This window comes from Orussus abietinus, unplaced genomic scaffold (assembly GCF_000612105.2).
Source record: "Orussus abietinus isolate OABI.00-Male unplaced genomic scaffold, Oabi_2.0 scaffold92, whole genome shotgun sequence".
NCBI lineage: Eukaryota > Metazoa > Arthropoda > Insecta > Hymenoptera > Orussidae > Orussus > Orussus abietinus.
The window spans coordinates 58,187-74,397 of NW_019394274.1; the positions used below are offsets into that span (position 1 = coordinate 58,187).

Sequence of the window (16,211 nt, forward strand, 5' to 3'; positions counted from 1 at the left end):
ATAATAACTTCCAGAGCGTTATTTTCGTCGATAAAGACCTACGTAACGAGCGTTATCTAATTTCAACACCTCGACTTTTAACCCAAACCCCCGCGGAGAGTCAGATACGGCCCTGTTATATGTACTTATTTCTTAAGTAATCGAAATAAAACGTCAATCGGTGACAAGGTTTCTGCAGGCTTAATCAAAAACACTTGTTGAACTCCATCGGGAGAGCACGTTTCGTGTGGTCGAGTTAACCGGTTTTTCCCCCCAAGAATAAGTACATTTCTGCTAGAGTAAAATCGTACACGTAACGTTTGCAACATGTCTGGAAGAAAATTAGGTAAGTGATCAAGTTATATTTTATACAGAACGATGAAGAAACATTTATCTTCGTATTTCACAGTATTTCACAGTATGCTGAATTAATGCGATACCAAATATATGTGAAGATGCATGTGAATATTGTGAATCATTGAGAGATTATTAATTTCTACACAATTTCAGCTTTATTAAGTGTCTCCGATAAGAGTAACTTATTACCCTTTGGAAAAAAATTACACGAATTGGGTCTTACGTTGGTTGCTTCGGGTGGGACTGCAAAGTCGCTAAGAGATGTTGGTCTGCCAGTCAAAGATGTCTCTGAAATTACTGGTGCACCTGAAATGCTCGGAGGGCGAGTTAAAACTCTTCATCCTGCAGTACATGCTGGTAAGGCTTTCAAGTTATTTTTTTTTTTTTAATCAATGTTCATTTAGCATAATTTTCTGGTATCTTGTTATAGGTATCTTAGCCAGACTTACTGATTCCGATCAAGCGGATATTAAGAATCAAGGATTTGAACTTATTTATATCGTTGTATGTAATTTGTACCCATTCGTAAAGACGATTTCGAAATCAGATGTGACTATTGACGATGCGGTAGAAAACATCGATATTGGTGGTGTAACTCTGTTAAGAGCCGCAGCAAAGAACCACTCTAGAGTTACCGTTATCTGTGACCCTAATGATTACGAAAAGGTTATAACGGAGTTGGAGACTTCAAACGATACAAATACTTCCTCGGATACTAGGTACATCAGATTTTTCTACCTAGAAAAAAATAGCTTTTCTGGAGAAATCATGTTATGTTTATACTCTATTTAATTTTAGGAAAACTTTGGCTCTCAAAGCATTCACTCATACTGCAGAATATGATGCTGCAATTTCCGATTATTTCCGCAAACAATACAGTGCAGGCATTTCGCAACTGTCTCTTCGTTACGGAATGAATCCACATCAGAAGCCGGCACAAATTTATACAACGTTAGAGAAACTTCCACTGAAGGTTGTTAACGGTTGTCCTGGTTTTATAAATTTGTGTGACGCACTTAATGGCTATCAGCTTGTTAAAGAATTGAAATTAGCCTTGGACTTGCCTGCTGCGACTTCCTTTAAGCACGTCAGTCCTGCCGGTGCTGCCGTAGGGCTACCCTTAAATGCAGATCATGCAAGATTGTGTCAAGTGGATGACATAATAAATTCATTGACACCATTAGCTTGTGCCTATGCTCGAGCTCGAGGAGCTGACAGAATGTCTAGTTTCGGTGATTTTGTTGCATTGTCCGATCCTTGTGATGTTCCAACAGCTAAAATAATTTCAAGGTTATTGTGATATTCTCTATTATACTTGGATTAAATTTCATTGCCGTTAAATGATTTTGCTTTTCACTGCAGGGAAGTATCGGATGGTATAATAGCTCCTGGCTACTCCGATGGCGCACTTGAAATCCTGAAGAAGAAAAAGAATGGCGGTTATTGCATCCTTCGGATCGACCCAACATATGAACCCGCTCCACAAGAGCATAAGGTTCTTTATGGTATGACTCTGGAACAACTGCGCAACGATGCAGTCATCGACAAGACCACGTTCGCAAATATTGTAACGAAGACCAAGAATCTATCACACGATGCCATCAGAGATCTCATCGTAGCAACTATTGCTCTGAAATATACCCAGAGTAACTCCGTATGTTATGCCAAGGATGGTCAAGTAATTGGAATCGGTGCTGGTCAACAATCCCGAATTCACTGCACGAGATTGGCTGGTGATAAAGCTGACAATTGGTACGGAGGCTATTCGAACAGGAATATTTGAAGGAATTATGAATCCCATAAAAAAATAGCGTAACATGATTCAACTATTAAAGGTGGCTGCGTCAACACCCAAAGGTGACTGGCATGAAGTTTAAAAAAGGCGTGAAAAGGGCCGAAATTTCAAATGCTATCGACAACTACGTAAATGGATCGATAGGCAAAGACATGGATGAAGCTACTTGGGCAGCTGCTTATGAAGTGGTTCCTGAAAAACTTACGGAAGCGGACAAACAAGAGTGGATAAGCAAGTTCGACGGAGTTGCTTTAAGCAGTGACGCATTCTTCCCTTTCAGGGACAATGTCGATAGAGCGAAACAGGTAAGATAATGACGACTGATTTTATCCATAACATTAACATAAATTGATACCTCATCGCCACGTAATAACGATAACATTTTAATCCAGAGTGGAGTTCGATACATCGCGAGTCCAGCTGGGTCTACTAACGACGAAGCTGTAATTCAGGCTTGCGACGAACACGGAATCACGATGGCTCACACCAATATTCGGCTTTTCCATCATTGAAGCGAAACGCTATATTTTTATACCGGGCGTAGAAACTATAGAAATCACGAAGTTTATATTCCCGTTCCTCGTATACGAGGTCATCGAATTTTCTGATCGATGAAGTATCTCGCTTTCTTCGGATTTACATGTTTTTCAATAGATATTGTTTATGCTACTTTTATTTCATTAATCATTCCTCCTTGCGATATTAATAAACTTTTCATTGCAAGTGCACTCTACGTAGTGTAATCGGAACGTTCGCTGTGTTTGAATTTTATAATTGACTTACATATCTTATCCATTCTAGGAATACATATCGGAGCTACCGGTTGCCAGTTTCCCTAAGCCTCTTCGCGGCCACTCATTTCGAAGTCTGTCGATAACACATTAGAGGGAAGTAGATAAAGCGAAGCGGACAGACTCGGAGGGAGTTAACTGGCGGCAGCGGAGGTGCTGAAGGTGGAGGTGGGAGCTCAACTGGTGGAGGTTCCACGGTTTCGGTATCATCTTCAACTTCTGTCCAGGTGGAATCGCGCACAGTTGCCTCGACATCGAAGACCGCCGGATAAGAAGAAAAAAAGGTTACGCTCATTTTTTTCAGCGAACGAGTCCGTGATTTCGATAACCACGGTTAGTGGAATCCGCGAATACCGGTCGTACTCGAAGAGTGCACTATCACTCTTATCCGCGATATCACCGGACCATACGCTAGCATTCGGATAATCTACTCAGTGAATTCGGCTCGAGTGTTTTCGGATAACGAAATTCTTAATCGAGGCTAGCCCAGAAATAGTACGAAGAGTGATTCCTGGCCTAAATATAAAGCAATCCAGCTCTCGTGTTCCGCCTCTGCCGATCGACCCGGAAGGAGATCCAAACATCTCGGAAAGCCAAAGATATATATATAATATCCGGCCAACGAGTCTTCCCGGAAGGAATAGAATGTAAGAATATTTCTTGCCTTCGATCCCGGGTCCCAATATCGTCTCGCAGTCTCCCCCAGAGTCACGCAATGAGAGTCATGCAACGGAATTTGAATCCCTGCCGAGGAGAGGAACGCCACCTGGAAATAAAAAAAGGAGCTCAGTGACTCGAATTAACGAACTCCCCGAGGATTTTGATTCCACCTCGGCTCCCGACTCCCGAGATCGATAGGACACATGCGCTCTGCTCCCGTGACACGCTTCCAGAATTGCGTCTCTAACTGCGTTTTGGCACCTCGGCGCCTTGCCTCGGCGTGTCGGATTATTTTCCCGATCGCGTCATAAGAATCGAATCCAGGAGGCGAGGGCCGGGCCAGGCGAACCCTTCGTTGGGGAGAGCAGTGACCATCCGAAAGGGAGCCACGACGGGTAAACGACGTCTTCCCGGAGAGTGAAAAAACAAAAGAACAGGTGGGTTCCTCTCCCTTGGCGCCAATTCCGAACGCTCGACCGCCCCTGAAACAAAAATGAGTCGCTAGGATCCCTTACGTGGACTAACGTTATTCGACGCGACCCTCTGATTAAGGCAAAGGTAAACGTGCGAGTCATTTGCTGAGCCGCGTCGTGCAAAAAAAATGTTTATTCTGCCTCTTCCTTGGCGAGTGTCGGAGTCCCGTCGTCGTCGCTTTTAACGAGGCTTCCTCCGACCTTCTACCTTTTGCTCATAATTCATTGCATGACGAGTGCCACGAATTACGTCATGGTGCCCCTGGTCCCATCGATATTTTTCCCCGACTCGATAGGACGAATTATGGCCCTACTTTGATGATCGGACCACCTAGAATACGTGGCTCGTATGTATGTCGGTTTGTTGTGCTCTCGATCGATCCGCACCACCTGTTCCTTCTTGCTCGGGTGAATTTTTCATCGAAGGCCTAACGATATCGGGTCTCTTCGAGTATGTCCATTCTTCCACCTGTCGTGCGAGTAGCCGACAAGGAACGTCCTCGACTCTGCTCGCGAGTTTAGACCGCGCTAACTACATTGATACGCGATTGGCGCAATCTCTATTTATAGCTGTGAGCTCGGATGTTCCTCTCCTCTCGGTTAGACTTTTAAAAGGTCATTTAAAGCCTTTCCAAAATGACGTTTTGCATTAATCGTATTTTCTGGATCCCATGAATTGCCCGGTTCACCGCTTCCCAGGGGAGTAAAAGAGTCGCCGATCGATTGCGTTGCGTTGGATTAATTTCGCCGATTTCTCGAAATACCGCGGTGAAACGGGTCGATAATGTCCGAGGAACTCGCGGAAAGCAGAGCGGAACTTTGACCCGGTTCGACGACGTTCGGCCGAATGAATGGGATTTACCTTCAGCTGCCTTCAGCTGCCTTCAGCTGCCTTCAGCTGCCTTCAGCCCTTCAGCTGCCTTCAGCTGCCTTCAGCTGCCTTCAGCTGCCTTCAGCCCTCGAGAATGGCCGAGAAGAGCGATGCCAACTGCGACGCGACGCCGGGCTCGAAGCTTGAAGACGGAAGCGGCAATTTTACCGGGAGCTTCAAGGCCTTCTCCAAGTTCGGGGATCCAAAGAGCGACGGTAAACTGATCACCCTTAGCCAAAGCGACAAGTGGATGAAGCAGGCCAAGGTGATCGACGGCAAGAAGATCACGACGACCGACACGGGGATCTACTTCAAGAAGCACAAGTACGTGTCTCAAAATTAAAATGAAAGGGTTGGTAAAAAACAAAAGAAGAAAAGAGTCAAACCAATGGTTTTACCTACGGTAGGTCGACGAAGCTCGGAATCGACCAGTACAAGGCCTTCCTGGAGGAACTTGCCAAGAACAAGAAGGTGGACCCTGCGGAGATGAAAACCAAGATGGCGGAGTGTGGACCGCCCGGGTTCTCCGGTGGCGCGGGCGGAGTATGACCTTTAATTCCCTGTAATCAATTCCTATGGGTATTTTCCCGAGATGGAACGTATGGTGTAGGGTAACGACGTTCCCTCGATATCTTTAGTATCTGGGAAAGAGGGACGTGAGAGATGACGAGGGGGATTTTATGCATTTTGTCGCAGGCTGGCAAGGCTGCCTCGACCGTGGACCGACTGACGGACGTCAGCAAGTACACCGGGTCGCACAAGCAGCGCTTCGACGAGACCGGGAAGGGCAAGGGGATCTCTGGAAGAAAGGATTTGCCCGACCAGTCCGGATACGTGCAGGGATACCAGAACAAGGACTCCTACAAGGCCCACTAGCCCTCGACGAGTCTCGGTTTTCGTAATCGGCTCCGAATGTTTCCTCCTACACCTTGTCCCGGGTCTTGGTGTTTTCGCGGCCAACTGCAAAGGCCGCGGGAACGAATATATCGCGCAATCGGGGACCCTCGTCTCGACGAGCCACTTTTCTACAAATCTGCCCGCGTACAGGAGCGATCTTTCGATATCCAGCCTGGTAGACGTACAACTTATTTATATCCGTCGTCTGCAAATAGAGAAGTCGTATTTAAACGAAGAGCGTTCGGAAATCTATATAGTCGGACAAACACTTACCGTGTTACCGCGGACTACGTTTTAAGGGAAGGATGTATTTGATCGCCGGAAAAAAGGGGCACGAGTCCTCTCGGTGGAAGTACTCTTTATCTCCTGTCAAATTTTATACAGGATTGATCTTTTAATTAACACGCTCGACCTACTAATGCCGACGTCCTTCGTCGAATCTGGAAAACGTGTGGACTCCGGGAACGGAGAGCCGAGGTTCAGGGACTGTTTGTGATATTTTTGCGCCTGACCCTGGAAAGATACAAATGTATAAAGTTATAGATGGGGTATCGAGCCCCCTCGTCAGGTGGGTTCGCACGAGGTGGACCTGGAAATTACAATTCATATAAGCGATTCGGCTGAACGGGGGTGCGAAGACGAGACAAACGAGCTCTTCTGAATAAAACGTTCGTTTAATTGACGCCATTTCGACGGGACGGGTCAATAACATTGCATATTTCTTCGATTACATTTGGGCGATCCACCGATCGCAGCAATTTCTAGGCGTACATTCGCCATTCCGCTTGGGAACGCGTCGAAGACGAAGTCGGCGACCAGCGGGTGCCGAGCGGGTGCCGAGCGGGTGCCGAGCGGGTACAGAGAGGAAAAAAAAACGATACCCAAGTAATCGACGTTTCGATCGATCGGACAACAATCGGTACTACCTGGCAAGATAAATGCACTGCAATCGTCTCAATGCCGACGCCGAGCGAGTCGCGCGCCGCTGATTTCGTAACGAAAGAAAATACTGAAATGAAGCGTTAAATAATTTTAACGTTAACACTAGAAAAAAGTGCGGCGCAGTAAATCCAAAAATACGTAAAGTAGTATACAAATGCGTGTACGTGGGCGTGCGTACTTATAGACAGCTACATACATATATGTATAATATATATATATATATATATATATATATATATATATATATATATATATTAAACTCTGCGTTCGATTTGAAATCGAATTCGAATTCGTATAAAGCCTACGATATCGCGTAATAAAGCTCGTTGAGCGAGATTGCACCGTGCGAGTTCTCTGCGCTCGTTACACCTCCTACATCCCGAAATATTTTTTTTCTCCACCTACCGAGATGCGAATCGAGAAAACTATCGGAAATAAAATAGAAAAGAAAATGAACCGCGACGCTCCATCGGTGCGCCCTTTTCTACGTAAGTAAGTAAAGGAGAAAAATGATGCGTTCCCGGGTAAAACTTGGGACTCCGAATGGCGCCCGCGTCGCGAAAGGGCGAATTTAATTGCACGGTGAGAGGGGGTCGTGTCTTTCGTGATTTCTACGCGTACCTTACGTAGGGTCGATCGATTACGCTCAGCAAATCAGTCGACCCTTCGTGCAGATCCTCGGAATCGTGCACGGGGTTACAGTTCGGTAAGAGTGTCAACGGAAGCGCGCAATCGCGTCCTCGAGGAGGAGTCGCAGGTGCCTTTGCTGGTCCCCAGGGCGGTGCCTTCCAATCTGGACACGATTTCTTCCCGAAGGGAAGTCAAGACCCTGCGATCCTGCCTATTGTTAGGAGGCGCGATCCGCATCGCTTCCTGGACATCGGCGAGGGCGTCCTCGAAGAGTCCAACGTCGACCCTAGCCTTGGCTCTGGCATAAAATGCTTCGTACGAGGCAGGTCGGGCCTTGAGCGCTTCGTCGGCGAGTTCGATGGCTTCTTCGCACTCCTGAAATGAATTCCACCGTTAACATCAACATTCCCCGCGGTTATAACCGGTTAAGCGGTTGCAACAGCTTCCGGCTGAAATTCGGATCAATCATCGGCGAAGTGTCCGGTAGGGACTGGATTAACCAGTCCAATTGGAGAACGAGCAAAACGGCGAAACTGGAGGTGCGCGTAGAAAGTCACGCAAGGAAACGTTTACACGGGGGGAGGGAAGGAAAAAAGAAATTGCGTTGACATTTCCCGTCCATCTTGTAAATCCGTGTACTCACGTTCATCTTGCGCTTGCAGCGACTCAAGTTAAGTAAGAAGTTCAGTCGGAGCTGCGCGAACGTGGGCACGTAGAGGACGGGGTAGCTCTGCTCCTGGCTCTGCTGGTCCTGGCCGAGGTCCGTGAGATTTGGGAATTTCCTCAGGGCGTACGCGTACCGATGCGAGGCCTCCTTCAGCCGGCTCTTCCGATATAGGATGTTCCCGTCCTCGAGGAGTTTATTCAGGAGGATGAGGAGGACGTCCGGTTTGCCAGCAGCCATGGCCCAGGTGGCGGGACCCAGCTTCGCCCCTCGGCGCAGGAAACACTGCACCACGGGCACGTTCCGACACCCGATCGCCCGGTCCAGGGGACGCATCCCGTGGAGATCAACGTGCTCGACAGCTGCTCCCTTCTCGAGCAACAGTTGTACCAGCTTTGGATTGCCCTGTCGGGACGAGTGCCAAATTGACAAAGTGACCGTCTACCTCCTATCCACCTATCCTCCTATCCGCGCGCAACGGCCGGGGAGATCGCTTACTTGGAACGCAGCCAAATCCAAGGGGGTTCTGCCGGTATTGTCGCTGGTGCTGACGTCCGCCCCGTGTTCCAGGAGGTTCTGCACTGCCGCTAGCCTGCCTCTGACGCAAGCCCAGCCCAGAGCGGTGAGGCCCTCCTTGTCGGTGGCCTCCAAAATGGACTCCTTATCGAGGAGGAGCTCGATCAGACTCGTGTGGCCTTCGGCTGCAGCGAACATGAGGGCGGTGCGCTTAGCGGGGTCGCGTTGCTCCACGAGGCTGGAGGACTCGTCCAATGCTGTCTCCGAGCTGCTGCTCAGCGACCCTACGAAAGACGTTCGGTCATCGGTAGGTCGATAAAAGATAATCCGGAGACGTCCGTTCTTCCTCCGACGAATGGGTTTGATTTCGAAGAAATCTAGCACAACGCGCACACCTTGCAGGAGTCTCTCGGCCGTTCCCCAGTGGCCCTCTCGGGCCGCCAGCATGAGAGGAGACAATCCCTTTGCATTGACCGCCGCGGCGCTGGCCCCTCTCGCGAGGAGGGCGGATACCGTCGCGGTGGAGCCGTTCGCAGCCGCGACCGTCAGGGCGGTCTCGCCGATGAGCGAGTCCGGCTGGTCCACCGTCACCTCGGCCATGTCCAGCAGGTACTCGACGATGGACTCGTGGCCCTGAGAGGCGGCAGCAACGACGGCCTGTTGAGCCGCCTCTTCTCTGCCTACGGCATCGGAGGAACTCCCTTCGCCGTCGCCTTTATGTCCGGGCCAGTCGCACGCCAAGAGGTACCCCACCACGGACAGTCGGCCGTGTCTCGCGGCGTGCACCAGGGGACACTGTCCCGCCATGTCGGCGTGTCCTAAAGACGCCCCAGCGGCGGCCAGCCTTGAAGAGATGTCAAGCGAGGATTAACTTTGGCGAGGGGCGAAGGAGACGCATCGAAAGGGCGGAGGGAGATCTCGTTTTTTACCTCCGGACTACGTCGCAGTGTCCACGTGCAGCCGCTAAAGATAGAGCGGTGCAGCCTTGACTGTTGGTCAGCTCGACGTCGGCGCCGAATTCTAGCAGCAGAGAGACCATCTCGACGGAGCCCTCGTGGGCGTACATGCAGAGGACCGGGGCCTGGCCCAAATACTCGGTGATGTGGTCCGGGGATGCTCCTGCCAGCAGCAGCAACCTCGAGACCTTCACGTTGGGGCTGTAGATGTTCCTCAGGGTGCACAGGGCCGACGAGATGCATTTCGCGGAGTAGTTTAACCATACGGCCTGGAAACGAGTGGCGTGGCGTGGCGTGACGCGGTCGCTCCTGGTTCCACCAGACCTTGATCGTCTCTACGTACCTGTAAGTCGCGCGAAGGCCAGCACGGCGCGACTCCCCTGTAAACGTGGGCCTTCAGCACGTGGTGGCCCAATTCGAGGACCTTGTCGCCGTCCAACGGAGCCTGCAATCGCGACAATCGAAACGCTATCGCCGCGTGGCCGAGCCTCAGGTCGCAGAGGAACTTGGTCGACTCGCCCTCGTCCCTTCGCATCAACCATTCCCTGAACGACGGATGGAAGAACATGTAGGTGTTGTCCAGTCGTTTCACGAGAAAACCAGAGAGCATCTGCGGAGAACGGGGTTAAAAATTGAAAATACCGGCCCGATAACGACGGTCTACAGTCTAGCATGCATAGCTGGTTAGTCCGACGTACCCTGGAGGTCGCTGCACATGTGAGCGCAATAAATAAGCATCAGGTGTTAGTAGCGTTAGATGAAATTGATATCGATATGGCATGGAGGATTCGCGTGGGTAGACCGACCTTGAATCTCTGCAAGAAGTCCTCCCAGGAAACGAAGTTATCCGTGTAGAGGGAATTGACGGAGTAGTAGATCTCCGGCAGGGTGAGCGGGTAGAGCGCCGCCAGGCAGACCCCTAGGAGGGGCTGCACCTTGTCGAAGGACGCCGCCGTGGGGAATCTCAGATTGAAGTGCAGCAGGAAGATCTGGGCGAGCGAGACCGGCAGGACCTGGAAGAAGGGCGGTGAGATTCGGCCTCGTTCAAGAGTCGCTCCTTCGTCGCCTCACCTTGTAGCTGGCGGATTTAGCAACGAGATGTCCACTCTCGATGAGATCGAGCGTCAGCTTCGCGAAGAGAAAGCTGCCACGGGCGAGAGCGAGAAGGTGGGACGCGAACCTTGTCTGATTCGCGCTGCACGAGGACTCGGTCTTGCCGTTCACCGAGGCGGTCACGTTCGTCTGAATCGCCGGGCTCTGAACGAGCCTGTAGCCGATGTAATCCGCCATGTCCTTGGCTACGCGATTGCCGACCGTGTCGTTGGCGTTCCTGTCGAGGGATATCCTGGTGTAGGGGAACTGCTTGGCGCACTCCTGCAGCTGGGTCCGGACGGTGCAGACGATCTTCAGCCAGCTCGGGAAGTTGGACGCGTGTCGAGCCAGGAACGAAGCTATCGTGTCGCCCCGGTCGGGTCGATGGTACTCGGCCTCGCAGACGGCATCGATCAGGACGATCTGAGAAAGCGAGCGGAGAGAGACCGGGGGAGTCACGACGAACCGACCGCACCGTAGAAACGGAAGAGACTAGAGGACGGCGCTAATCACCATGTTGGCATCGGGCAGCCTGCCGGCCTTCCTCAGGGTGCAGAGGGGCTCGATGATCCCCCTGGAGAGCGCGAGGTCCGGGTCGACGGTGCACTCCCTCTGCGACAGGGAACCCTGAAGATGTTGCTCGGACAGCAGGTACTCCCGGTAGGAGGTGAGCTGCGGCGCCTGGCAGAGCTGCGCCGCCAAGGAATGGATCAGGTCGGGGACCAGGCAGGTGCTGTTGTTGTCGGCCTGGCAGAAGTGGTACGCGACGACGCGAGAGGCCAGCTCGCGGACCTGGAAACCGGAAGGCGAATTCAACGGTCGGCCCCGTCGCCCGCGCCTCTTCGAGGAGACCCCGCGAGGGGTCTCTCCTCCCTACCTTCTCGTTGGTGACGCGAACGCTGGCGCGCAGACCGGCCGGCTTGTCCCTCTCGTCCCCGAGGTCGCAGGCTTCCATCCTGATCGGCTGCTCCCTTCTCCTGCCGAAACAACTGTGCTCCACCAGCTGCAGGACCAAGGCGGTCTTACCGGTGCCGGGGGATCCGGACACGAGCGCGCCCGGACTCGAGCCATTTATCGCGTTCTCGAGCTCGTGCAGCAGCCACTGCCGGCCCGTGAAGAGGGGGTCGGTCTCGGGCAGAGGAACCTCGAAGAATAACGGCTTGAGCGTCAACTGGACCGCGTGGTGTTGGACGAAGCGCACTGCAAACGGGAATCGATTAGAGATCTCGCGACCAGGGCGTGCCATATCTCTGCCATATCTCTACGACCCGTCAACGTAACGTTACATTTGGAGTCGATCGGCCCTCCTTTCGGGTTGCCAGCTCTGGCGGACTTGCGGGCGCAGGACCTCCTGTTCTTGAACTGTCCCAGCTCGTCGATCTGCCCGGGCTGCGAGGCCGCGGCGGAATGCCTCCTGGGCGCGAGCGGACTCGAGCTGCCGTTCGACAGACCGGAGACGGAGACCGACATCGACATGGACATGGACGTGGAGGCGGACACGGAGGTGGAGATGGAGGCCAGGCTCCCGGCGCTGTCGCACTCCCTGGACTTGCCCTTCCCCTTGGTCTTCCCCTTCGGCTTGGGAGGTCCTCGCAGAGCCGCGGCGGCGGCTTCCGCCTCGCTCGACGTCCCCGTCAGGGTGGACACGGGGCTGGTGTTGGTCGAGGCGTGGGTCTGGGTCTCGAAGCTCGTCAGGCTGCTGAACGACGCGGCCGAGCTCTCGTGGTGGCATTGCGCCTCCTGGGGCCGCGCCTGCGTCCTGGGGCAGAAGCCGACCCCCGCTACTCCTCTGCCGGGGATCCCGGCCAGGTCGACGTTGTCCGCTCCGCCAGGTCCGCCGCGGGAATGCCCCGCTCCCAGCAGCAGCCCCAGCCGCATGTACAGGTCCGACTGCGACGACTTCCTCGTCTTCGCGGACAACGGCTTGACGCTCCCGCCTTCGTCATCTGGGGGGACCAACAAAGCGGATTCAATTAGCCGGAGGAGCCTCCTCTCGACGTTCCCCCTGCGAACCTCGGCAATCGCGCCCCCAGGCTACGTTCTCCAATTTACCGCGGGACCTGGGACCTGGGACCGCGACGCGGGCCCGAGGGGAGCCACGATGCACATCGACAACCCGGCCGAAGCTGCGGCCGCTGATTAATGCCAACACACCGACGGGTTACGCATGCCTACGGTGCATGCTACCCCTGGAAAGGGGTTTGGGATGCAGGACTCTCAAAACTGGGACGCGGTCCTCGATGCATCGGCAGGTTCTGGACCTACTCGGGCCTAGGTTCAAACTCCGTTCACACTCCGTTCACACTCCGTTCACACTCTGTTCACGCTGTTTTCTAGAAAATGCCCCCTGCCTGTGACTTTCGGCTCGATCAGCTGGTTCAATCCTCCACTCGTCGTCCCCTGGCTGGTGCTCCACAGGGACTTGATTTTCCCCAGCACGAGGCCGGGCCATCGGGTCGTGCCCTCCCAGGACGTCGTCATCCATACTGTGCGTTTCATTTTCCGTTTATCCTCCTCGCCTATACAAGACGCGCCTGAATCTAGCTCTACTGACACGAGATAAGTACCCTCTAGAGAAGACAATTTCCATTAACCGGAGAGATATTTCGATCGTTCAAGGAATGACTCAAACTGGAATCAATTCTACGCGACATTTCCTCGGGCTTATGACAATTCATCCGACCTCGTTCGAGGCAAAGTACTCCTTCAATGAAATTATCTCTTCGACCTTTGTCGGTGGAATCATCCATTTCTTTTTCTCGACGATTTTCCCCTCCCGAGGCCCTTCCCCGCTTCTCCTCGGATCGCTGTTGACAAATAGAGATCCTTACCCGATAACGCCGAGGGGTTGTCGTTTCCTTGGTCTCCGGAAGCTGCGCTCCTCCTGGCCGCCCTCTGGGGGGCGAAGGGACTCCGGAGGACCTTGGGGCTCAGGAAGAACCTCTTCCTCTGGTTGGGCGGAGTCGGGCAACCTGGAGAAATCGGGGAGAATCGTATTTTGCCCGCATTGACGTTGCTTCTCCGAAATTCGGGGACTCACTCTGCGCCATGAACTGGGACTTGTGTCTGGGCTGCGACGGGTCCTGCGGGGTCAAGGGCGGCTTCGACTTCAGGCCCTTCCCGGCCGCTCCCGTGGGCCCGTTCTCGTCTCTCTGTCGGGGAATCGTCCAAGGTTAAACGCGCCGGGTGGACCGAGTCAGCCTAAATAATAATTCCTCCTCTCGAACGAGGTCGATCATGACGCGAATCCAGTTGACCGGTCCAATTGTCCGCGACCGCGGAACGAGGGCGCGGAACGATCGCCGGGAATCCTCGTCAATGGTTACGCGTAATGGGATCGACTTCGTTCCCGGGGGTAATTCGTAGAATCCCCTCGATCCCAGGACGGGGAAAATCGCGTAACGCAAAGTGCCCCGAATCATTTTTGCTCGGACGGATTTATCTCGATTATCCATAATTCATCATGATTTTCACGATTTACCGGTTCGAGGATTTAATTCAAAGTGCAGCGCGGATTGCAGGTAAATCGGTGCAACCATCGGGTGGATTCGGAGCTCCTGCGGCACGAGGTCGAGATAACCCGTTCTCGTGACAATGCGCCACTGTTTGCCCGACAAAGGGTCCCGCTATCGCGATGGTTACCCACCTCGCGATCTAAAAAGAAAAAAAAAAGAAAAATAATCCCGGCTAATTTAGCCGAGCTCTATCGCAGTCGATTAGAAACCGAGCCTGAAAAAAATTGCCCGATAAGGCGCCGATGATTTCCGCTGTCGCGACTACATCGACGTCCTGGATGTATACAAGAAAAATACCATTATTAATTCTGCTGCTAAAAAGAAAAGAGAGAAAGCCAGAGAGAATACCATTATAAATTCTACTGCCAAATGGAGAAAGAAATGATGGAAAAAAAATATATGAGACCTCGTTTAGTCATTACCGTACCGCCGTGAGCGATTATTACCCGCGTGAGTCACACGGCGCGAAATCGATTACTTCTGCGCCCACCGCCGCCTTTTAGGGGGCCCGCGGTATTTAAAAAGGCATTGCGCAAATCGGGAAAAGTAAAAAGGCACCGAATAGCCCCGGTAGACACCTACAACGTCCCGGACTCGCTCCAAATAACGATCGGCCTCGTCGGAAGCCGGCCCACGTGTCCTGGCGCGGCCAAGGGGACGTGTCCCGATCCTCTCGAAGGATTCGATCCGCGCGGTTTCTCGCGTAAATTCGCGATAAATTTGCGACTCGTCGGAACTAGTCGAGACGAGGACTCGCTCGTTGCCGTCATTTCCGCGGAGGACCGGCCATTATTCTCCTGCCGTTGGCCGCGAGCCGAGAAAGTCTCTTAGTAGCCGCGTGGGTGAGGATCTCCGAATCGCGGATTTCTTCCTCGGAGATATCCCGTGGGAGTGTGGGAGAGCGCGAGAGAGAGAGAGAGAGAGAGAGAGAGAGAGAGAGAGAGAGAGAGAGAATCGGCCGACGTGCGTCATCCTTTCCCACCTCGAGATCCTATCTGGTGCGATGCCCCCCTGGAAGGACCTCATCTCCACGTGGGATCTCGAGGGATGCCGGCCCCCCTTTTGCCTTCCTTGCGTCCTTCCATCTCGTGGCGGGAATTAAGAGGCCGCCCGAAACGGAAGATGGAAAAAAGAGATACGCGGATGAGCCGCGACGTCGAGGGTCCAAGTGGGTCTTAATCACCGAGAGATCGCTTATTTTGAAATTCCAGGTGATTTGTACGTATCGGATTCAACCTCTCCACTGATTTTCTCCAGCTCGCGCGTCAAGCGATCCTGAATATAGAGAGGGAGGAGTCGAAGAGACTTACGTGCACTCGACCTGGGAGGATCCCCCTGGTGGAGATCTTGGATCTGGGCCTGGGGCTGCCACAGAGAGAGTTGACGGTCGAGGCGTCGTCGGGCCAGTCGTCGGTGCCGGCCAGGATGGACACGGGCCCGGAACGCGGGCCCTCCCCGAGAGGGCCCCCGAGGAGGTCGTCCCGCTCCTCGTCTCCCAGGAAGTCATCCCCAATCCTGGGAACCGCCTCCAGGCACAGGGGACAGGCCTCGCTGCGGAAGAGGCAGGAATAGCACCTCTCGTGGCCGCAGGAGTCTATCAGGCGCCTCTTCTTCCCCTTGTCGAAGGGCATCTCACAGGAGGGGCAGGTCGCCCCGCCGAACATCCCCGAGGACTCGACCAGGGCCCGGATCTGGGCCAGGTCTGCAAACGAAAAGACGTCGTGAAGCTATAAATCTTGAAAAAGAAAATTCCAACAGTAGGGAAAATGAAAAACGTGACGCGGCATCCACAGGAACCACCGGAAACGGGATACGGAGATCCTGGGACGCTCGATTTTCCCAGGGTGGCGAAAGGTCAATTCCTCCGGGCAGTCGAGTCGAGTTTCTCCGTTCTCGGCGGATGAGGCTTCGATTGCCACACCGGAGAGGTGCGAGAACGTCGCTCGGGACCCTGGAGGTCTCTCCAGGGATCGATCGCTGCGCCTCTCCTCGAGTCCCGATCGATCCTAGAAAGCGAGGTCAGGATTCCCCTCGTGCACTCCGAGTGCGAGGAGTACCCGCCGATCGCACCAA

General features: G+C 53.0%; 4 protein-coding genes across 8 annotated transcripts in view; 2 read left to right on the forward strand and 2 right to left on the reverse strand.

The window, feature by feature from the left end:
- On the forward strand, positions 1-3,068 carry LOC105697395 (bifunctional purine biosynthesis protein PURH). 2 transcript variants are annotated; one of them, XM_012420672.2, is made up of 7 exons: positions 1-325; positions 490-693; positions 767-1,055; positions 1,135-1,626; positions 1,699-2,088; positions 2,172-2,436; positions 2,933-3,068. In XM_012420672.2, exons 1-7 carry the CDS (start codon positions 307-309, stop codon positions 3,014-3,016), a joined length of 1,743 nt encoding a protein of 580 aa, XP_012276095.1. In that variant the 5' UTR covers positions 1-306; the 3' UTR covers positions 3,017-3,068. The 2 variants fall into 2 exon arrangements, with proteins under 2 accessions (XP_012276095.1, XP_012276094.1); XM_012420671.1 differs by lacking the exon at positions 2,933-3,068 and adding an exon at positions 2,524-2,800.
- LOC105697399 lies at positions 2,787-5,038 on the reverse strand. 3 transcript variants are annotated; one of them, XM_012420677.2, is made up of 4 exons: positions 4,443-4,518; positions 3,955-4,064; positions 3,587-3,688; positions 2,787-3,141 (listed from the first exon to the last, which is right to left on the reverse strand). In XM_012420677.2, the coding sequence occupies exons 1-4, from the start codon at positions 4,474-4,476 to the stop codon at positions 3,013-3,015; spliced, it is 375 nt and encodes a 124-aa protein (XP_012276100.1). In that variant the 5' UTR covers positions 4,477-4,518; the 3' UTR covers positions 2,787-3,012. The 3 variants fall into 3 exon arrangements, 2 of the variants coding, with proteins under 2 accessions (XP_012276100.1, XP_023290631.1); XR_001103825.2 differs by lacking the exon at positions 4,443-4,518 and adding an exon at positions 4,918-5,038 and having other exon boundaries at positions 2,787-3,688; positions 3,753-4,064; XM_023434863.1 differs by having other exon boundaries at positions 2,787-3,688; positions 4,446-4,914.
- LOC105697397 (TPPP family protein CG45057-like) lies at positions 3,075-6,667 on the forward strand. Its single transcript, XM_012420675.1, has 4 exons — positions 3,075-3,206; positions 4,924-5,250; positions 5,334-5,469; positions 5,623-6,667. The coding sequence occupies exons 2-4, from the start codon at positions 5,021-5,023 to the stop codon at positions 5,800-5,802; spliced, it is 546 nt and encodes a 181-aa protein (XP_012276098.1). The 5' UTR covers positions 3,075-3,206; positions 4,924-5,020; the 3' UTR covers positions 5,803-6,667.
- The window catches only part of LOC105697390 (protein TANC1), a 27,032-nt gene continuing 17,299 nt past the window's right edge, over positions 6,479-16,211 (reverse strand). For both annotated transcript variants that reach the window (XM_012420664.2, XM_012420665.2), the window contains exons 2-15: positions 15,449-15,840; positions 13,664-13,775; positions 13,455-13,595; positions 11,910-12,569; positions 11,501-11,823; positions 11,137-11,415; positions 10,603-11,046; positions 10,338-10,544; positions 9,875-10,141; positions 9,505-9,800; positions 8,971-9,419; positions 8,558-8,859; positions 8,039-8,464; positions 6,479-7,770 (exon numbers count right to left, since the gene is read on the reverse strand). In XM_012420664.2, coding sequence (XP_012276087.1) covers positions 7,462-7,770; positions 8,039-8,464; positions 8,558-8,859; positions 8,971-9,419; positions 9,505-9,800; positions 9,875-10,141; positions 10,338-10,544; positions 10,603-11,046; positions 11,137-11,415; positions 11,501-11,823; positions 11,910-12,569; positions 13,455-13,595; positions 13,664-13,775; positions 15,449-15,840 — 4,607 coding nt within the window. In that variant the 3' untranslated portion in view covers positions 6,479-7,461. The remainder of the gene's footprint in view (positions 7,771-8,038; positions 8,465-8,557; positions 8,860-8,970; positions 9,420-9,504; positions 9,801-9,874; positions 10,142-10,337; positions 10,545-10,602; positions 11,047-11,136; positions 11,416-11,500; positions 11,824-11,909; positions 12,570-13,454; positions 13,596-13,663; positions 13,776-15,448; positions 15,841-16,211) is intronic.

Bases quoted from the DNA above. Each gene is read 5' to 3' on its own strand.
- LOC105697395 (XM_012420671.1), top strand. The intron at 694-766 runs GTAAGGCTTTCA...ATCTTGTTATAG, and splicing joins TCATCCTGCAGTACATGCTG to GTATCTTAGCCAGACTTACT. The intron at 2,089-2,171 runs GTACGGAGGCTA...CAACTATTAAAG, and splicing joins GGTGATAAAGCTGACAATTG to GTGGCTGCGTCAACACCCAA.
- LOC105697399 (XM_023434863.1), bottom strand. From the start codon at position 4,476: ATGAAAAATTCACCCGAGCAAGAAGGAACAG. The intron at 4,065-4,445 runs GTGGTGCGGATC...TTTTTGTTTCAG, and splicing joins ACCCGAGCAAGAAGGAACAG to GGGCGGTCGAGCGTTCGGAA. The intron at 3,689-3,954 runs GTCACTGCTCTC...TTTTATTTCCAG, and splicing joins TCGTGGCTCCCTTTCGGATG to GTGGCGTTCCTCTCCTCGGC.
- LOC105697397 (XM_012420675.1), top strand. From the start codon at position 5,021: ATGGCCGAGAAGAGCGATGCCAACTGCGACGCGACGCCGGGCTCGAAG. The intron at 5,251-5,333 runs GTACGTGTCTCA...TACCTACGGTAG, and splicing joins ATCTACTTCAAGAAGCACAA to GTCGACGAAGCTCGGAATCG. The intron at 5,470-5,622 runs GTATGACCTTTA...ATTTTGTCGCAG, and splicing joins TCTCCGGTGGCGCGGGCGGA to GCTGGCAAGGCTGCCTCGAC.